The sequence below is a fragment of the Gadus morhua genome, chromosome 6 (assembly GCF_902167405.1).
Source record: "Gadus morhua chromosome 6, gadMor3.0, whole genome shotgun sequence".
NCBI lineage: Eukaryota > Metazoa > Chordata > Actinopteri > Gadiformes > Gadidae > Gadus > Gadus morhua.
In genome coordinates, this window is record NC_044053.1 from 8,590,924 (window position 1) to 8,613,319 (window position 22,396).

A 22,396-nucleotide genomic window follows, 5' to 3' on the forward strand; every position below is an offset into this window, starting at 1 on the left:
ACAGTAGTCAACGTGTTGGGAAATGTAGCACCATCTATAAAAAAATCAATGAAGTCATTGCTTCGGGTCATCTGGATTCTCCGTAGTAAACGATGCTTTGTTATAATCTACACTGAAAACGAGATCAATGCAGACCTTTCTGGAAAAAAGACCCCCCCCCCTTTTTTTTGGAACTAAGAACTCAAATAGTGTAGGCCTACTCCTGTTTTATAATCCTACAACGTCTTGTCAGGCGTTGCAAAACTTCTCTGGGAACGATCGTTTTGAAAAATTGCCAGCTATCGATATTATTTAAAGGTTGGGTATGGAATTCGCTTTTTTGGCCATTTTTGCAAAATTACTTAATCCTTATCATAACCCACTTACAGCCACTGAGTTAGAAGTACTGACATGAAAATTAAACAAGTCAATCATCTGTGGAACGGGCAGGGCTCGAAAAACTCCAGCCAATGATTTCCAGAGCCACCGAGTTGCATTGGACAGTAAGTACGTCAATCAAACGGTCGTACTGCATTGCGCGACCCCTTCGTGCAGTACTCGTGACCCAGAGCTCGTGACCCAGAGCAAGCTCCTGTTTGTTGTTATCCTGCGGTAGCTACTGGAACTAGTTAATCCACATTTGGACCTAGCTGTAGAAGACAATTTCCATGGCAGACAAGACGCCACCATCCCCACCACCACCACCACCACCACCAGCAAAGAGAAGGAAAACCCTATGCTAGCCTGGCTCGCTCTCGCGCATCTGTGTTCGCGCTCGTGCATGATTGCGCGTCCAGGTACTTGGAATGGATGGAGTCAGAGTCAGCGTTGAAGGAGAGGGGGTAGGTCCATTTGAGTTGTGTATTTTCAAAATGTGCTGGCGTTTCGCAAATCCCATACCCAACCTTTAAAGTAGCTAGTGAACTAATGCGTTGCCAGAGAAGTGTCCTAGAAACCCAATGCACCGGGGAAGGAGCTTTATGAGGGAGATTGGCTCCGTAGCGAGAGTTTGACACCTTTGGAACCACTGGGAAATGTCATATTAAAATACCTTATTGTAGGTCTACTTATCGTAAGTGCCAAAGTGGTTCTGTTTTATTTTTTTTGTCGAGTTTCAATGGCTGTGTCAGAGAGAGAGAGAGAGAGAGAGAGAGAGAGAGAGAGAGAGAGAGAGAGAGAGAGAGAGAGAGAGAGAGAGAGAGAGAGAGAGAGAGAGAGAGAGAGAGAGAGAGAGAGAGAGAGAGAGAGAGAGAGAGAGAGAGAGAGAGAGAGAGAGAGAGAGAGAGAGAGAGAGAGAGAGAGAGAGAAAATGTGTGTAAAAAAGGAACGAGAAGAAACTTAACGTGTTCTGTAAAATTCAGTAATTGTTTTTGAGTTCATTTGCAAGCATAGTTTGTGATGATGGTCCTGTTGGTTGTTTATTTCCATGAATCTGTGAGTGTGTGTGCCGTCCATGCGTCGGTCCCTGCTGACTCCTGTCTGGTTGACGGCTTCTCTCCTCCCTCTCTTTCATGGATCATTGACGTTAAGGACACATGGACCATGTTTATACACTAGATGTTCCTGCTCTTCAAGTCTCCACACAGACTGCTGAATGACCCAGCACAGTGCCAGAGCTCACCTCTGAGGCGTGCATGTGTGTGTGTGTGTGTAACATCGAAAAGAGAGACCGACAAACAGCCTCTCCTCTCATTGGCTATCCCTATCCCTGCTTCAGGGATCCTGTGTGTCATCGATTTGTGGCTATCATATGGCTATCCTCAGCTGTGTGTGGCTGCTGACAAACCATCAGGCAGGGAATGCAGAGCAGAGGGGTGTAAACGTGTGGAGCCTTATCAGAGTTCATGTCATCGCTTCCAAGCCACTCTAATAATATGTTTTGCAGATGTGCGAGAATGAGTACACACGCACACGCACACACACGCATGCACACACAAACATGCACACACATACGTATAGGTCCACCTCCAAGCCCACTGACAATTGAGAAACCGGTGTGTTTTTTTGCGTGCATGTTGTACACTGGTTGTGACTGGTACCGGAACAAAAGTAGAAAATAAGTAAGCAATAAAATAAGCAAGGAGAAGAGGCAAAGCAAAGAATCATGGGAATAACCACAACAATTTATCTAGTTGCACCCAAGGGAACACTGGCATGAGTACTTCCTCTATTGCTGTGTTGACATCAGCACAACGTGTTAGAGCATTGATTACTAATTTACTGGAATTGGCCAAACTTTGTGGCAGTGTTTTTGTCTTAACAACGATACACTTCTCTTTATTCACATCTTCCTAACACCAAATTTGAATGTTTAAAAATCCATAAACAAAGTCACATAACTGTTCAGTGTTCTAATGATCTTTTCTTTTATGATTGATGATTTACTTTTTGCCACATAATTATCCATAACACAATATATTGCAAAATTGGAAACATAGAAAAATGCCAGGAAGGTGTGTCAAGTAACTGAATAATCTGGTGCGTTCCTGCTGCCCTCTCATTAAAGTAAGCTTGAATAACACAAATTAATTAAAATGCACATTATTAGTATAGTTATTTGACGAATGGGAATGTGACAAAGTTAACATGCTATTTCTGTGTTCACCAGAGCTGTTGAAGGTTACTCATCTGTTACATGAAGCCTGCAAAACGCACGAATGACTCTAAAGCCAAATCAAATACAGTAGCAGATACCGCAAAATATCCTGTTTTAAACACTCTAAAATCTATACTCTGTTTCTACCATGGCGATACAGCTTGTTTGTCATTGCTAATGCTGTTTTGGATTTTTATTACAACAAAGCCTTCGAGTATTTGTTGAAACAAACACACATTTCTCCCAGACTTGCTTATTTCCTATCGTCTCTCGTGTTTAAACAATGAGTAAACCACTCAGCATGTGTCACAACATCTTTGTTTACTTTATCCCTAGCTTGTTTGTTTTTATTTATATTGTGTACAGCTTTCTGAAAAGATGTTTGGAAAGACGTGTAGTGTTGTCCCGAAGGCAAAAAATGTCACAGACTACCATACGAATAGGGGCCATGTTTTCCCTGATACTAATCTACGGGGAATAAAATACATTTTCTGACCTTTATTCACTCTTTCTTACCTTCTAGCGAAGAAGATGCCTTTGATAAGAACAGCCGCTTCCCATGGGTGGATTCTGGCAGGACTTCTACAACCTTGTAAACCCACACATCCACTCTACTGTCTATCAACTGAATATTTTATTACTTTATTAATTTGTACTTTCTGGTTTTAAGCATTCCTCATCAGTGTGCTTACATGCACACCAAAAACCTGCCATTAACCGGTTTCTCATGCATGCGTTTGGCTAGGCATGTTGATTCATTTACAAGTGGTTCTCACAGTGTGTGTATGTCTGTATGTAGGAGTTTATTGTAACGTGAGAGAATCACAGGGCAAATGAACATGGCCTATGTTTCCACCAGTTCCCATCCCCTATTCTACTGCTCACTCAGGTCTGTGTGTGTGTGTGTGTGTGTGTTTGTGTGTGTGTGTGTGTGTGTGGGGGGGAGGGGGGGGGGGGGGGGGTGCACTATGCGGGGGTCATACCAAGGTCAGGGAAGACTATGCAAGGTCACAGAGGGGTTAGAGAAGTAGAGTGAGTCAGAGGTTTGAACTGCGAGCTGCCTGTTTAGGTGCTGTGACTCATTTTCTGGCTTAGTGGTCGGATCCATTTCAGGGTCCACTCACCTCAGGGGCGGGCAGCAGATGTCCATGAGGCTGGTGTGTGTGGGTGCGTGTGTATGTATGCGTGCGTATGTGTGTCTGTGTGCATTGTGCGTATTTCAATAGTTTTTAGCCACCTTCTCATGTTTAGTATATTTGCTTGAAAGCTCAAGCTGCCTGGATTGGAGACACTTCTTCTTCTTCTTCTTCTTCGGATGTGATGTTTCTATCAAAGTCAGAGATGCATGATGGTTACCATGGTTACTTGTTTAGCTCGCTAGTGTACGCGTAAAGCCAAATTACATGGTTTTGAGGTAGAATTTCAGCATACATTTTTTGAAACTGTAACTCCCCCTGACAGATACATATATACACACACACACACACACACACACACACACACACACACACACACACACACACACACACACACACACACACACACACACACACACACACAGAAACAAACACACAGCGTTAAATATAAATAGTTTGCATACTAAGTTACTAAACCATACAGAGTGATATAACAGAACTGAAAAGCAGGGATGCATCATTCAGGCTTTGGTATCTGCTGAGGAGAAGATAGATGGTGGTTGTCGAGGTATAGCTTTAGCATCCTGGTGACTGGTAGATTTATGTACACACACATGGTTCAGTGGTGTGTCCATGTCTGCCACGCTGCACGGCTGTTCTTTCCATTTGGCCCAGGCCACCAGAACACACACTAGAAACTGGCTGGTCCTGGCACGATGAGCGTTCAGGTTTTTGTATCCTTATGTTTTGTGTATATATGTATTTGGCCTTCTGTGTGTGTGCATGTGTAGCTTTGAGTGTGTGTGTGCACATGTGTGTGTGTTCGTCTGTGTGTGGGCTTTGTATGGTCTCTCGGGACATGCCTCTGCAGCCTAGGCTATAGGTGTAGGATCTCAGTGCTTATATAAGACACGTACACCAGCTAGCTTTTAGGAGGCTGCGGCTCGCAGGCTGACGCAAGAACAGATCTAAACAGCTGGCTAGGAATCGCTCAATCTCAGCAGCCATAGGCAGTCTGGCCTAAGGAGAAGAAGTTGCTCCTCCTACAGAGACGTCTTTCTGTGAATTACAGAGTCTACACAGACTCTTGGTCGGTCAATCTTAGCACATTTTGAATTGGTATGGAAATGAATGCTCATTTGCAAATTTGAATAAAGCGTTTAAAGTGTGTGTGTGTGTGTGTGTGTGTGTGTGTGTGTGTGCGTGCGCGCTGTCTGGGACCCCGTCAGGTGGAAGCCATGGAGAGCAGTCCTTTTCCCCTGGATATCAGATGTTCCACAGATTTACTGCTCAGCGGAATATGAGGAGTCTAGAGTGTCCAAGAAGATAATAATAAATGGGATGAGGAAAATATAATAATACATGGATGATCGATCTGTCTGTTAAACAGAGTATCAGAAGCTGTATACTGTACATGTGGGAGTGTGTTGTATGGGAGGAAGTATCCAAGCAGAGGGTATATTCAGGTGGTTGTGCGTTGAATGTGTGTATTGTGACACTGCACGTTGTCTTCACCTCCCATGATAACCTGCTACATTGAGCACCCTCTGATACACACTGGAGTGCTCGGGTAGCCAGGGTTTCGATCGGATTCTGTCAGCGATTCCCCGTGTGTGTTAGTGGGTGTGAAGGGATCATAGTAGACCGCCCCGGCGGCCTCACACATGTTTCCTCAGGCAATATTAGCAGTTAGTCTGAACATGAGCTGTACCTGTGAGCTGCTGACATAGGGATTTAGGGGTCCTTGTTAAGGTTACTCCAGTGTTGTTATGTAGGAAGTGATGGGTTATTCCAACTATGGAATACACTCACAGACACACGCACGCACGCACGTCGCACGCACGCACATGCATATACACACACACACACACACACACACACACACACACACACACACACACACACACACACACACACACACACACACACACACACACACACACACACACACGCACGCGCACACGCACGTAAGTAGGCACATGCACATACACACACACATACAGATACACACACACACAAACTCAGACAAACACTCTCGGACACAAACACACATAGGGAAGAAGACTGAAGAGGTGAGAGGCGAGAATATTAAAAACAAGATGAATAGGGAAGGGGAAGGGAGGACAGGTAGATTGGATGAAGGGGTGAGAGGGGAGGGAAGAGGGAGAGGGAGGGAGACAGGAGGGGAGAGGGGAGAAAGAGGCCAGAGAGAGGGGATGGAGAAAAGTGTGAGAGGAGAGGAGAAAGCGAGGAGGGAAGGGAGGTGGGGGAGAGAGAAAGGTAGAGAGTGCAAAGTGAAGAGGGGGTTTACGGTTTCCTTCAGTGGCAAAGATGGGAGTTGAGGAAGGGTTCCTGCCTGTCTCCTAGGGTCTGCCATAGGTGCACACCCAGAAACAAATGTACAGACACTATCGTGGAAACATACAGAAATATAGTGTCCGCCTTTATCGCGTGTATTGTGTGTGTGTGTGTGTTTGTGTGTGTGTGTGTGTGTATGTGTGTGCGTGCGTGCGTGTGTGTGTGTGTGTGTGTGAGCGAGTGTGTTTACAGAGCAGATTAGAGCGTTCCACTCAGTGCCTTGGCGTAGTGGAGGAGCGTCAGCAGCATGTGTGTAAACCATGAGGAGAATGTATACCTCTGTTTGGACAGTGTATCCTGCAACCTACAACTGCAGCCCTGCCGAACTGAGTAACAGCTGCCCTGCGCTCCACGCCGGTAGACCCGTTCGTCTTTACACATGGTCACGTCAGACGGGGATGTGAATTACAGGACGAGGAGCAGGGCGTGGATATTTACAAGATTTTAATAGTTGGAACGAAAAAGCTTGTGTCAGTAGTTCCCTTTAGAGACGGAGTCTTGATCCTGCCCAGGAAAGAAAGACAGGGTAATTCAGGATCACGTCCCAGTTGAACAGTTCTACTTGACTCACACGTATGCATGCATGCACTCACGCACTCACGCACACACACAAACACAGGGGTCATCATGCTATAGCGGCAGACAGTGCTTGATGCCGTGTGTCTAAAAAGAACGGACAGCTTCCACTCTAACAGAGCAACTACCCATGAACTGAAAGATCTGACGTCTCACACACACACTCACACACACAAACACGCTCACACAAACGTGGATGGAAAATCAATGTCAGCTAACCTGCATGCCCGTCAGTCTCGCTGTATACCTCTTCATCATGGTCTGAGGAAAAGAGAGAGTACACAAGGACAGGAGCTTCAAGATCACATTCTACAATAAACAAAATGGAGTTGGATGAATGATATTCAAAGCAGGATTACTATGTCCAGTACAACTTGCATTTGGTTACCGAGGGTTACAGACAGTTCAAGGACACTTCACAGTTACCTTTTTGCTATTCTGTGCAAGTTTTTGTTATTTAGCTATTTTGTGCGAGGTTTTGCGTTTTAAAAATAAATAAATTCTCTCTCTCTCTCTCTCTCTCTCTCTCTCTCTCTCTCTCTCTCTCTCTCTCTCTCTCTCTCTCTCTCTCTCTTTCTCTCATACACACACACACACACACACACACACACACACACACACACACACACACACACACACACACACACACACATACTGTAAGGTGTGAGACGGTGACAGCTAGACGGGCCTGTTCCAAGCGCACAGTCTTGAGTTTCACCTGAATATTTAACCATCTGGTCTCTACGCAAACACCTTACAGAGCGAGTGAGCCATATACGTCCGATAGAGTTACACTAACACACCCTGCGACCGCACCCCTGGGACTGACCGGCGACCTATTGTGTATATATTTATCTATAGCGGCGGCTTCCAACACAAACGCGTAAGAAGTCAATATTATTCCATTGTCCCGCTCTGGCTCAGTGCAGCTGTCGCGTGTTTACGGGGAACGTAACAGTAGAAGCGCTCAGACGGTCTATGTTTATGTCGATATATCAAGTGGCATGGGTGTCAGGGAGGGGTTGTTCTGGAAGGTGCCGGAAGCCTTGTGTGTCACGCTTTTGTTGTCGTTAGCTTGATTAGAGTTGAATCGACTTCTTCTTAGCCAGGGTGCACCTAGCCCGGGTGAAACGTGGAGTTTCTCAAGTTTGACAAGGAAAAGTCAACGTTAATACTTTTGTTTGGAAATACCACCAAACATTTTACAGTTGGGCCCCCACCGGTGAGATTGATGTGGTGTTATGAGAACGTGTGGAAGCAGACTTTGTCCATCACGGCTCTGACCCACAGTGGCAGCATGAGAATGTGTGTGTGTGTGTGTGTGTGATCTCTGAGAGAGCAGACGCTAAACCCCATCTGTATTCCACTACGCTGATAAATGATAACATGTGGATGTGTGTGTGTGTGTGTGTGTGTGTGTGTGTGTGTGTGTGTGTGTGTGTGTGTGTGTGTGTGTGTGTGTGTGTGTGTGTGTGTGTGTGTGTGTGTGTGTGTGTGTCTCTTTGAGCTTGCGCGTGTGCGCGTGTTGTGTGTCTGTGGCTAGCAGTCTAGCCGTGTCGCTTGGCTGGGGGCCAACTGATGATGGAGATCTGTCTCTTATGGGGTGGTAACAGCTCTGTGATCATCTCCATCACCACCACCATCACCACCACCTCCACCAGCACAACCACCACCACCATCACCACCACCACCTCCACCATCACCACCCCCACCACCTCCACCATCACCACCACCACCACCAGCACCACCACCACCACCACCACCACTATCACCACCACCACCACCACCGCCACCACCAGCACCACCACCACCACCACCACCACCAGCACCACCACCACCAGCACCACCACCAGCACCACCACCAGCACCACCACCACCACCACCAGCATACCTAATGCTGCTTTTAAGCTTCTCTTTTTTGTGTCTATTTCCACTATTATATCTTGCTACTACATTTAAACCGTTTTTTATTTGATTTGTTCAAGTCATTTTGTAGATGCTTGGTCCAATCGTACTTACAGTAAATTATTGTTGCACATCATGAAGGAGCAGGTAGGGCATGGGTCCAAGGCACCTTCCTCTGGTATGCACGTTGGAAATTGGAGTCGGACCCCAGAATCTTTGGGCTGGGAGTCAAACACAATAAGTGCTAGACTATCAACCCTAGTGACGGAGCAGGTCACTCTCTCCCCCTGGTTCACCTCACTCCATTGTAAGTCCTTTAAATACATTACAATCAAACAGGGAGAAGTTCCTCTTCCGCCAACTCATTGGGAGAAGCCATTGGGTAGGACGGTAGAAGGCAGCGTGGTGATTAATCTCCCTGCTCGCGGGACTCCCCGCCGGTCTGTCCTAGATTTCCCTGTTCCGGGGGTTCTGCTGTCTCCACTAATGACTAATCTTACAGACCCCACTCACATCTTGGAGGTCCCACCAACGTGAGGCCAAACCACTTGTGGTTCGTCCCATTTCCCTCAGCGTTCATGGCACACTGGGTACGACAGTGATTATAGTTGCGTTATTGTTTGCATCATTCCGTGCTGCCTGGTAAAGCACAATAGTCAGGGGAAGATGTCCGGCCACAATTGCTCCACTTCATAAACAGTGACCGAAATGCGGCCGGTCTAATTTCAGCGGGATAACAAGAGTTTCAGTGGTGATGCACAGAAACATCATGAAAATAAAACCTTGAGGCCGTCCAGAAAGGCAGACTCCTCATGTCTGAGGAGCTTGTTCATGTCTTACCGAGATATCGCTGTTTGGAATCCCAGGGCTGGTGTGGCAATCATGGGAGACGTACAGCGGTTTTCCGTCTGCAGTTTTTGTCCGTCAACATGCAACCGCCCCAAGGAGTAGCCTACCGCTCAGAGGGTTGTTCTTCGCCTCAGACTCACCCAAATCGTGAGAAATTAATCAACAATTTAGACAATTTCCTGTGCGAATGAATCACACACTTGCCATTGCCAGCTATCAGTACAAGATTACAAATCGGTCTCTCAGCAATTGTGTTCTAAGTTTGAAATCAGTTGAAACGCGCCCCCCTGAAATCCCTGTGATATCTAAATCAATTAGCGTGTGCAGTTTTCCTTCCAGTGCAGCGTAGCACCTGTTTGCCCCCCCTCTTCCCCTCCGGAGATGTGTCACCTCCTTCAGGTATCGCTGTCTGCAGCCGCGTCCCCTTGTTGTCTGATATTCTATCCTTCATTACATCCTCCCCTGACACTGGGGACAAAGGAGCGGGAAACCCATCCACCCTAATGACGCCGCGCTCCGGCTGTCGCGCGGCTCTGGAGGCTAGCTCTGTTGTTGTCGCGCTGCCTTTTGTGAATGAAAATGCATTTCCACAGTGTATATAGTGTGTGATGGTCCCAACGGTGTCATGGCCAGCTATCTGACAAACAACCATGGGTCGCTCGTGCTATGGTTGTTTGATTCTAGAGTGACTTGATTTAGGATGTTAAACCATTTGATATGCTTATAATTTGTCTTTAAGAAGGACCTTGTTGGGTGCCTTGTTGATTTATGTACTTCATTTTGGTTTCTTCTTTTGTTAATTTTGTACCACTTTTTTAATGTTCAAGCTTTCGAAATTAGGCTTTGGATGTTCTGAGCCTCACTCTTAAATCTATTTGCATTCAAACTTCTGCTTAATGACTCAATGGGAGTTTACTTTATCTCTGAGAGCAGTATTATCATTAACGCAGTATTTCTCTTGTGATTCAAAAACTCATTGTTTAATTATTACAGAGACCTTCAACGTGCTTTCAGTTATAATTTGTAGTTTAGAGCATTGCCATTGAAATCTATCAAACAACAACTTTTTTTACTGCAGATATTACTTTTGTTTGAAATGTTTTGAAGAAATGCCTACACATTAAAACTTACCAACACTGCCTGAAAAACCCACAAACCCAAGGGCCATTTTATCTAGCCTAAATCAAATTAGTCTTTCGAAAAAACCACCAAAGCAAATCCAATTTCAAACAAAAGTCATGTCTGTGGTGAAAATGTGAGACAGTGCAGGTTGAACTACAAACCAATGAATTCAGCTTATAAACCCACAAGCTCTACTAATCGCTGGCCCTGCGACAAACCACTGTATCTTCTCAAAAATGTTCTGAAGCAATTACCTCATGTTGTTTTAAAGAGGAACGTATTGTGAATGAAAAACGAGAAGCTTCCCGCGTCATCCCAACATGACCTGACCGTTAATAAAGAAGAACTCTTCTTCTTGGTGATCGGGGCCAGGGGTGGCGGAGGTAACATGAGAGTACAGCACGGGGGCAGAGTGACGGACACGCTTTACTTTTAACTGTACACCCCACCCTCTCCTCTCCCCCTACTCTCCATTCACCGCTATATCACCCGCTTGTCCTCCTAGGACAAGGCCCACGGTTAATCCTATTGTTTTAGCTGGGGGCCCCTCTCTCTCTCTCTCTCTCTCTCTCTCTCTCTCTCTCTCTCTCTCTCTCTCTCTCTCTCTCTCTCTCTCTCTCTCTCTCTCTCTCTCTCTCTCTCTCTCTCTCTCTCTCTCTCTCTCTCTCTCTCTCTCTCTCTCTCTCTCTCTCTCTCTCTCTCTCTCTCTCTCTCTCTCTCTCTCTCTCTCTCTCTCTCTCTCTCTCTCTCTCTCTCTCTCTCTCTCTCTCTCTCTCTCTCTTCCAGACGCTTCAAACGTCCTGGACGGTTCTGGGTTGGAGGTTTATTTGTGGATGAAAGAGCAGATGAATTTTACGGCTTCTCCTGAAACTCTGCCTCATCTTTTATTTTCCATCTATGGAGTTAATTCAAGTGGATAATGTGGATTTTCCCCTCCCTTCTCTATTTGCCAGTTTGTTTATTTGATAGTATCAGACCCCTCTTCCTGTCTGTCTTTCGTCCGTTTTCGGATCCTACTTTTTTGTGACAAGAGGTATATCAATTGTGGGGTTATACTATATATTTGTGTGTGTGTGTGTGTGTGTGTGTGTGTGTGTGTGTGTGTGTGTGTGTGTGTGTGTGTGTGTGTGTGTGTGTGTGTGTGTGTGTGTGTGTTTGTGTGTGTGTGTGTGTGTCAGTGTGTACATGTGTGTACGTGCGTGTGCTTGCATGCATGTGTGTGTGTGAGGGAAGAAGATTAGGAAGAAAGTTAGGTTGCAGCAAATTACTATACATTATGGTTGATTTAATAATATTAATATGGTAAAATAATAATGATATCATAATTATAACGTGGTAGAAAAATAAAGGCATGTTTTGGAGCAAGAATACACGTTTGGTTACAAATAATGAAATGTCAACATAAAAAATGCTTAACACTCACAAAAAGACCAAACAAGTAAATATATTTCCAACAGTCAGGCAATCAAGGAACATGTAAACGGTTAAAGCATTCTGTCAGCTATATTTCTGTGCATTTAAACACCATTACTAGTCTACTGTGTGATATTTTGCGTTCTTCATCACTTTGCAAATAATCTTGCCTATTTTAATTAAATCGTTGGCATACTCCATTATATAACTTCCAACAATAACAATAAATAGTTTATTTCATTATTTTTACTCATTTTATACAAGAAATAATAAATAACAATAAGTTACTTAAGAGTTTGAGAATCCTTTTCATAAGTGAACACATTTGAAGTTGGACATAGATTGTTTACACTGTAGGAATGGATGAGGTTGAATCTGGCAGAACCACCAGAGAGATAACAGAAGCATCAGAGTGATGTTGAGGAGCCAGCACAGAGCTTTTAAAGGGTCCCAACTCTGCCATATTGAGGCACACTCCATTTGGGCCTCGTTTATCTTTATTGTCTCTTGCGTTCCTAAGCATCACTAACACACACACACACACACACACACACACACACACACACACACACACACACACACACACACACACACACACACACACACACACACACACACACACACACACACAGCTCTAGCAGAGTGTTTCCTGACGACGTGATCAATTAAAACTCTTGAGAACATGAGACAGAGGGAAGCAGAGAGACCTGGCTCGCAGCAGGACCCAGTGAAGGCTGGAGCAGGTCTGGAGGTCCCCGTGCTACACGCAACCGCACTTCCTGGCAGAGTGCTTCCGTATGGTGTGGTACACCAGGTTGTCGTCCAGAAAGGATAGGTTATCGTCGAATGCTATTGGGCGGCAGCAGGGGTTGGGGGGCGCGTCTCTGGCGCCCAGCCTCCTGTCGTGAGCGATGTTGTGAAGGATCTTGTCATAGTTTGTCTCGGACTTCCGACACGGCCCAGAGCAGTACCTGAATATCATCTCCTCCTCGGACTGGTAGCCCAGACCCAGGTCTGTCACGTTGAGATGGATCTGCTTCAGCATGCAGCCCTGTCCCCCTCTTCCTCTTTTCCCATTCCTCCTCCTGGCCCCTTTAGCTCCTCCTCCTCCTCCTCCTCCTCTTCCTCCCCTACTGCTCCTCTCACTCACTGCCGTCTTCCTCCCCCTTCTGTGGCGAGCCCTGGAGCTCAGGTTGACCCTGGCGTTGGGCGGGGGGGTGGAGGGGGAGGACGAAGGGGAAGGAGAAGGAGAGGCAGACTGAGAGGCAGAGCGGGGCTTTCTGCTGACAGTCACTCGGACGGCGTCCACGGCACCGTCCAGACACTCTGCCAGGCGCTCCTCCACCGCGCCTGAAGGAGGATAGACTGTTACGATTCTGCTTCAAGATTGGCTCTCTATGGCTCTCATGTCTAACCGTTCCAGAGCACACAGTTAGGCCTGTGTGTTCTAAATAGAAGCACAATAGTCAATACAAATAAAAGGCAGCATCAGATCGGCTACAGCGTCAACAAAAACGATATCAATCCAATTAGGCTATCCAATAGTGAAGATGAGCAATTATGTTATATATAAATTATATTATAGTCTTTAAAACTTGCATTTAAAGTTTGGGAATAGTTTGGAGACATCAAGAGTGAGATAGTTGCACCACCAAACTAGAATGGCGCCATCGCTAAGGCATCTGTGGCAATTGATGAGGTGATCTCTCGGAATGCTGGAGGCCAAAGTGAGGTAGGCTTATGAAGTGCGACTGACATGTTCATGTTATCAGATCAACGGCTCAGAAGCTGAGCATATAACCGCGTCTACGTTAGCGAAGGATAACACGCAAAGGGGAAAACCAAAAGGCGCTTACTTTGTTCAGTATCTGCCATCCTTTCTAGATCGTCTCGGTCCGTGAAGACTCGGGTGTTGGCAGCTGGATTTATTGATAATCGGATCTTAACTGGCGGCGTTTCGAGGGGTCTCTCGGGGGGATCTGAGGTGGACGGCGGTGGTCGGCGCGGTTGTGTCCGGGGGCTCGTGTGCACGGAGCTCAGCAGAAACAAACAAGTGGTCAGGCTATCCCATAACTTCATTGTCCACTTCAAACCGAGGGAAGAACATGACGCTACGCGAAAACAGCCGCCATCCAATGGTTTACATATCAAAACATTAAAGAAAAGGGGTTTTGACTCAGAATCAAAGTTATTTCGTTTGACTGAAAAAGTTGTAAAACGTTTGCAAAAAAATCGAATCCCTGAAAACAAAAGTCAGACCACATAGATCCAAAGGCGCCAAAAATAAATATCGTATTCCAAGATAGTTTTATTCCCGATTCCACATTTCCAAATGAATTGAAGCTGTTTTCCCTCCGCGCACCCCCTCTCCGCAACTCGGCTCCATCAATATGCGCCGTCAACACTGAGCGGAGAAGGGGAAGGTCGGAGCAGACTGGGAGTGGTAATGACGTCTAATAGTCCATCCTCTGCTTACTCGCCATCAACTGGAGATGAAGAGCATAACAATATAGAATAAAGCATAAAATCTGTAGTTAGAAACAGCTTCACCAAGAAGCTGAAATTTAAACTCTCATCTGTCAATGCGTTATAGCCTATAGGTCTGTCCCTCTTTCTGTTTAGGGGTGTGCTAATGGCAGAGGCCAGGAGAGAGAGAGAGAGAGAGAGAGAGAGAGAGAGAGAGAGAGAGAGAGAGAGAGAGAGAGAGAGAGAGAGAGAGAGAGAGAGAGAGAGAGAGAGAGAGAGAGAGAGAGAGAGAGAGAGAGAGAGAGAGAGAGAGAGAGAGAGAGAGAGAGAGAGAGAGAGAGAGAGAGAGAGAGAGAGAGAGAGAGAGAGAGAGAGAGAGAGAGAGAGAGAGAGAGAGAGAGAGAGAGAGAGAGAGAGAGAGAGAGAGAGAGAGAGAGAGAGAGAGAGATTGACTTTCCACAAACAATCCATTATATCTCTCATCTTACTGTTTACGTTCTGAAGATGTTGGATAAAAACACACGTTTCCAATCAGCCCATAAAAATAGAATGAATACCAAATAGCTTGGTTGGCTGCTAATCACACTGTGGGTAGGATCATAAAGAAAACAGTGAAGATCGGGTAGCCTATTTACAGTCTGAAAATGTCCTGATAAATGTTCCTGGCAAATGTTGATGATAAAGAAAGTGTTTATTCAATATTGCATCACGCACAGCTGGCTTTTATGGAATGTTGATATATAGTTCCAAACATTGATCCTGATTTTTGCATGAACACATTTTCTCGTTTAATTTAGGTTCAGGCTTTAATGCTATTTTAACTAAGCAACTACATGCAGTTTATGTGATGGTTAATACAGTTTAAAGACTTACATAGTTCTGTTGTGAATACGGACTATAGAAATACAGAGGGTAAGGATCTTGTATTGAGATCTGACTTGTGAGTAAATGCGGTCATGGAGACATAGCCTAATGAGGGCCCTGTAATCAGACTATTAACCACAGCCTGCTTGTTTCACACCAGTGAAAGCTGGCAGATCTTAAGCTTCTCATCAGCGTTGCGTTGGGTAGCCCACATCAGGCCAGGAGTTACACGTAACAATCTTTAAATTAATCACAATTAAGATCAAGTAAGAGAAGTCAATGTAAAGGATATCACTTAATTTACTGAAAAAGGTCCAAAAATATATTTGATTGTTTTTTTTTAAAAGAAAGAAAAACAGAAAATGGGCCTAACATTGAATAGCATTGACAACACTTGCTAACGTCCACACCAGTTAGTCTAGACTCTAAAACATTAAGGGGAGGCCTTTTTGTGGCGCACATAACTGCATGGAAATACCTCAAGTAGTGTAATTACAGCCCTACCATGCTAGACTAGACCAAACAGATGGCCATTTCCTTTCTAGCAATCCAACGGAGGTTAATCTCAAGCTGATCTGCAATTGAATCTGGCAGCCATTTTGGGGCTTGATTTGACTCACACTTACACGGGGCTAATCGCATGGGTCGTTTCACCCCTCATTATTGCCTCCACGCGAAACTGCAGCCCCTGATGGCTGTGCCTGGGAGAGGAAGGAATTGACAGCTTGAATCGTTCGGTGGGGGGGTTGATGGGGGACTTTATTGCTGCCAGAGGGGATGCTGGGTAAAAACCTTGCAGAATAGGCCTAAGTGTAAGTTTGCTATTGTTTATTCATAGTGGATGAAATAGTTAAAGGGGTAAGGTAGAAAGCCTTTATCAACCGATCATAGCTGTGAATTCTTTCTGCTTTCTGCCATTATGAGAGGTTAAAGATTTTAATACGTTAGATATAGATAACACTAATCATCTTTAAATAGTATTTAGAAGGCAACTTTTCTTTCAGATTATATATTATTATATTCTAAATATTGTTATAGTTCGGAATAGTGTAGCCTACTATATGCAGTAGTAGTAACAGTGTGAATTGTGTGATTGTATTAGCAGGAAATTGATTTTGACAGCAGTGCATGATTGCATGATTGCATGAATATATAAATATGTGTTCACTGCCTCGACTACTTTTCCTTAGACAGATTTTGTTTAACCCCCACCATATGTAGATTGCATCCCCGGCACATTTCTGATCATTATTTCGGGAATCTCTAAAAGGCCTTAAGTAGACCAATTAGTGACTAATTTGAACTTAACTTTATACTCAAAAAAATGTCCAATGAAATAAAGATAAAAGATGAATAGATGTTAATGTTGACTGTGCTTGCGTATATTGTTCTCTATTTTCCACTATATGGCTGCTTAATTAGATATTCCTTCTTGGGTTGTCCTTTAAGATAATGATCATGGGCTATACTACCTTGAACCCAAATGAGAATCACTTCATAAATATATGCTTTGTTCATTAATCATAAACGTGTAATACCTCTGTCAGCCATTAAAGGATGACTCATGGCCAGCACAATTCCCTTAATGCCATATTTCTGTAATAACGTTGTCGTTTTTAGAAGGCCAAATAGCCCAATATGTGCTTAATATCGCGTAGCAGAGTGAGCACATTGAAGTTTGATACTTGGTGTATCGTATTGTATCCTCTTCCAGACCGTACCAATCTGTAATAGCTTTTAAAATAGCTGAAATCTCCGATAGCTCAGCCAAAGATGCTCGACAATTGCTACAACTAGAGGGCACTGTTGGCAACGCTTCTGTGTGTAGACGATCAAATTAAACCCATGACGTTGCAATCAAATGGATGGACCTCAAATGGTTCTACCTCTTTATCAAATCAAGTTTTTCCCGACATTTTATAATTCAATCTGTCCCGATCTTCCAGCCCTGCCGGGGTAACTGATGGTCTAAATGTATTATTAATAATAATAATAATAATAATAATAATAATAATAATAATAATAATACAATAATAACGATGCTATTAAATAAGGATAATGTGAGTGGGATAATGTGTGTGTGTGTGTGTGTGTGTGTGTGTGTGTGTGTGTGTGTGTGTGTGTGTGTGTGTGTGTGTGTGTGTGTGTGTGTGTGTGTGTGTGTGTGTGTGTGTGTGTGTGTGTGTGTGTGGTGTGCATGTATGTGCATTGTGTGTTTGTGTGTGCCTATGTCTCTGTGCGTTTGTGTGAGTGCCCTGTCCTTGCACCAGTAGAACCAAAAGAGATGTTCAAGGATAAGGATAGTGAATTACTGTAATGCTCTCAATGGCACTCCTTAGAATAATTCTAACCCGATTCAATCTCATTCAGATCAGAGAAAGGTCACTAATCATTCAGTTTAAGCTACTGAATAGTCAGGCAAATAAACACTGATTAGGCTATTTTACCACTATTTTTTCGGAAGAATATAAAGAATAAACAGCTTAAACAGGTGCAGAATTTTGCAGAGGAAATTGAGTGATATCTTTGTTTATACGCCATGCCTCTTACTGATCATTGTTATTCTAAGCAAATATTGGGTGGGATGGGATTCTTAGGATAAATGAACAACATGACTTCTTCAAATTATGAATCATCTTCTAAAAGGGCTGAAATGCTTGGGAGAGAACTGAAGTCAAGAATACAACAAAATTCAGTTTGAATCTAATACAATTCATTGTTCTCGTCAGTGGAGTACAATCTCCCATCGACGCATAAATAACTTTACGTTTCTTTGTATTTTTTGTTCTTGTTGTTTTTGTCATTTTGGTCAGTGACTTTCATCCTGAGGTCCCACTAGCGAGTTCGGGCCGTTCATTTCCATCTCAAAGGTCATGTGTGGTGCATCTGATGTGGGCCTTCATACCACACAGTAGGGAGATAAAGTTCAACCAGAGGTATTAGTAACAATTGGGTACCTCCATGAATTCCACGACACAAGTCGTTTCACTAGTTGTGGTGGTGTGGCTTGATGCTCTGTGCCTCATTTGCTTAGTGGTTCACTCCTCTCACTCCAAAATGGAGCGGGTTTAGGATCTCCTTACCAAACGATACAGACATTTCTGGAAAATATTCCCATTCTAAGTGCTGCAATGATGCGGACCAGCTGTATAAATGCCCTCGATATTCAGTGAATAAGTGTTGTTGGAGTAGGTCGTAAGTCTAATGTAAAGTGAAAGCATATATTCTATAAAAGATAGTTGAAGTTATAGTCGATTTAAAATGCATCCTGTTAGGCTAATGGAGGATTTTTTATAGCAATATGCACTAACTATTTCTCTGCAGAATTATGTATGAGTTTAAATGATCATGACATGAAAATGAAATGTAAAATGTCGCCAGGGTCATGGCAACATTTTGCGTGTTGATTTATCCCTTTGGGCCAGTACACTAATTGTCTTGAGATGTCCTATTCCAGTAATAAGAAGAAAGAATGAAAGAAATCTGGAAAAAATGTGTGCTTGAAGCAAACGGATGTTCCGAAAATGATTCAAATTATGTCTCATTTCTTTTTGCACTAGTTATAGCAATTATCCACCCATCCCCCCCCGCCCCCTCCCTCCCCACGCGCACTTGTTGGAGTGTCACACACGGCGGTAGCTCTGCTGTTTCAGCCGCGAGACGTACTCTCCATCTGGGGCGCGAGGAGGGATTACGCGCTTATTATCTTCTTAGCTCTAAATGGCCCCGCGTTCCTGACTTCGTCGTCCCCTCTGTCGTCAAACAAACTCAGCTTATAAAGCGGGAGGGACAAAAGAAATGGCATTAAAACGCCATACGATATTCTTTGTGGAAATAACTACCTATCGCTCTTTCGAAGTACTATTTCGCGCGTAAAATCGTGACACCACTGGGTCGGCACAGCATCGCCACGAGCCCTGTTCCGCGCGCAGGGTCGTTAGGATAGGCCTATAAGTGATCTTTTGCAGACTTTAATCTTATCAGTGTCAAACCGTAGTTGCCTTCTTCACCCGGCCAGCCGAAGATTTTTCAGGGTCGTTTCGCCTTTCTTCGGTTTAAGTTTAAGCTTTTTTCTTCACCACCCATCGCTGGTGTTTGTGAAAACTTTAATCGGTTCAGCAACAGCCAGGCGACACTTTTATAGGTGTGTTTTCGATATCGATTAATATGACGGTTTGACCGGTTTACTCTTGTGACTAAAATAAGATGGAGTCTACACACCCAGAGAGGCGTCTGCTCCTCTTGTTTTTCCTGGTCGCGTTCATCAGCCACGTTTGTTTTTGCACCAGGAAAACAACCGTTCGTAGATCAGGTGAGTTAAAAAGCTGAAATAGCCTGCACTATAATTAAAACTTCTACTGTTTCCTATATGGTTTTGGTTATTATGGCTAATGTGAGTTTATAGTGTTATTGGAGGCTTACCACAATAGGCTTAAATCATATTCTTAATGGGTAATTTTTGTTTTAAACTAATGAGCCATGCAATTTAACTTATAATAGGAATGTACTGTACTATTATTACAATGTATGCAAATGTACGCTTATTATTATTATTTCCCACTTTCATCCTAGCATTAAAGGATTCAATTTGCATAAACGTATGTATACATATATTTATATATATATATATATATATAGAGAGAGATATATATATATATATAGAGAGAGATATATATATATATATATATATATATATATATATATATATATATATATATATATATATATATATATATATATATATATATACTGTATACACATTGTCATTGTCCAGGGATTTTGCAATATGATGCTGATGATTTACCATATTAGTAGTTGTTTGAAGTTTCGTGATAAACCAGTGGGGACACAATATCGAGTCCTGTCAAGTTTATTCGTCTCACAATTGCAGTCTCTAAAGGCTTCGCATGCCCCCCTACACTCCCCAGCACTCCCCCACCCCTAACCATAGGCCCAACCACTGACCCCTTACCCACCAACACTTTGGACCGCTCCAAAGAGCGAACTGGTGTGCTGAAATACAGGCCTTGAAAGACTTTCTGCACGACTCTCTTTGTTGTCCTTTCTTTCCCTGGCTGTATCTTCGTTTCTGTTTTTCTTCCCGCTGTCTGGTCTGAAAACACACAAAAACATTCCTCTCTCCCTCTTCCGGTTCTTCTTGTACCACAGACAAATATCCTTTTTACTGGCCCTCTTTTAGACAACCAAGTTGTGTCTGGGTTGTCTGTTCCTGTTTGGTTACCTGTCAAGGGAAATCAGTATTTGTTGTCCGCGCAAAATAATACCAAAAGGCTTTGGAGTCAACACGTATTGCCTTTAATGCTCGAAATTGCCAGAGATAGCCGAACGTGTTCCAAGGCAGAGTTCACCCTGGCCTTATCAACCTCAACCTTTTTATTTGTCCATAGCACGCCTGCTTCAGACCCTTTGAACTGGCTGTTGCTTGTTTTTTCCTTGTAAAGCCAGACATGGGCTACGTCTCAGACCACTCATCCGCCTGTAGGAGACGGGTTAGGGCCTTATCTCCCGGCAGGGCTCGGCGGTCAGAACCCATGGCCCAGCCTCAGATAGAGCGTTGAGGGGTTAAGCTGACAGACTGTGGTGCTATCACACTCCCAGGACACATGTGTCTAGAAATGATTTCTTCTTTGCTAAAAAAGCTATTTTACATTAACTTTATTCTTTGAGTAATAGTTCTAATAATATAATTAGCATTGTTATTATGATTATGCTAATTATGGGCTGCGAGTGCAGTGGGGAGTCACTGCACCTGCAAAATATACCTTTATGTTCAAACCCAATCCACTTGGCAGAACCTTGGAGCCTTTTAGTCCTTGGAGGTGGTAGAACTAGAGAGCTCAATGGGAAATTAAATGACACAGTAATTGATACACACCAAGCCCTGCATTGGAGTCCTGCATCCTTCAAGTAAACGCAGTGTATGCCATTGGTCATAGCATTAACTCCACGTTCCCGAGTCCTCAGGGTCAGAGGGGCATTTGCTGGTGAAGGAATTAAGCTGACATACTGTATCACACACTCCAATGGAAACAGGAAGGGCACGGGGGCTGGTGGAGGAGAGACAAGAGAGAGGAGAGCATTCAGAAGGTCAGGGGAAAGGTAGATGTGTAATGAGGTGAGAGCAACAGAGAAGAAGACGCAAGCGCAGTAGAGAGCGAACAGAGTAGAAAGAGCAATAGAGCCACACATGGCATTCCACTTTCTGATCGGTTCGTTCAGCTCGATTTCTGTACCTGTTCTCGTAGCCTCTCACAGATAAACGGCCGAGATTGTACGTGATCGTTCACATGAGATTGGATAGCACAAGGTTAGAATGATCCAAGTATTATCAGGTATTATCGCTGATATTATTGATCGATTTTGTTAAATCGACAATGACACACAATTATTGACAAATGTTGTCTGTTGTGCGTATGATATCTTGAATGTTCTGATGTCTGGATGGGTTTCACACCATGTGAGTTTGTGGGTATTATAACGTAAAGATGCAAGAAGAGCATTGTGAGAGCTTGAGATGGCCAAAGATGTCAGTAGTGGAGAGGCATATCTGAGTAATAGTTGGAAGAGATGCCTCGTAAATTCTTCTTTTGCGCACACAATTCTGTTTCGCGCACACACATGATCCAGAGTATGGATGGGTGTGACTGCTCCTCCGGTTGCCTTCTGAGATGCATGCAGGCTATAGAAGCACAACGGGTGCAGCCTCTTGACCTTTGCAGGTGTCATGGAAGTGCACACAGGGCTTACCACGGAGGTAGTGACACCTGCACTCCACGATTCCCCTGGGCATTTTAAAAACGTCACATACCAATATATGTCAAACTGGCTCCAGTAGCTTCTTTTTTTTAACAGTTTCCCAAGGTGCCAGCACTCCACACTTCAGGCTTGATAAAATAAAAATGTGTGTAACATGGCTATTTTTTTGCGAACTATATTATTGGCTTTTATAACATTATTTAGGTCACCACAATGATGTAGTAGCAATTCCCAACCAGTCTGACTTGAGAAATATAGAGAAACTGTTATTATTATGATTGCTTATTGGGTAAAGGCAGAGATACAAATATATGTAACTTTGTATCTATCTGTTTCTATCTGTGTGTATATTATT

At 43.9% G+C, this 22,396-nt stretch overlaps 2 protein-coding genes across 4 annotated transcripts in view; one reads left to right on the plus strand and one right to left on the minus strand.

Annotated features, from left to right (window-relative positions):
* Window positions 1-11,814: 11,814 nt before the first annotated feature.
* On the minus strand, window positions 11,815-14,470 carry LOC115544980 (glial cell line-derived neurotrophic factor-like). The gene is made up of 2 exons (XM_030357671.1): window positions 13,791-14,470; window positions 11,815-13,284 (listed from the first exon to the last, which is right to left on the minus strand). The coding sequence occupies exons 1-2, from the start codon at window positions 14,011-14,013 to the stop codon at window positions 12,695-12,697; spliced, it is 813 nt and encodes a 270-aa protein (XP_030213531.1). The 5' UTR covers window positions 14,014-14,470; the 3' UTR covers window positions 11,815-12,694.
* Window positions 14,471-18,929: 4,459 nt separating this feature from the next.
* The window catches only part of egflam (EGF-like, fibronectin type III and laminin G domains), a 31,938-nt gene continuing 28,471 nt past the window's right edge, over window positions 18,930-22,396 (plus strand). For all 3 annotated transcript variants that reach the window (XM_030359295.1, XM_030359297.1, XM_030359296.1), the window contains exon 1: window positions 18,930-19,576. In XM_030359295.1, coding sequence (XP_030215155.1) covers window positions 19,471-19,576 — 106 coding nt within the window. In that variant the 5' untranslated portion in view covers window positions 18,930-19,470. The remainder of the gene's footprint in view (window positions 19,577-22,396) is intronic.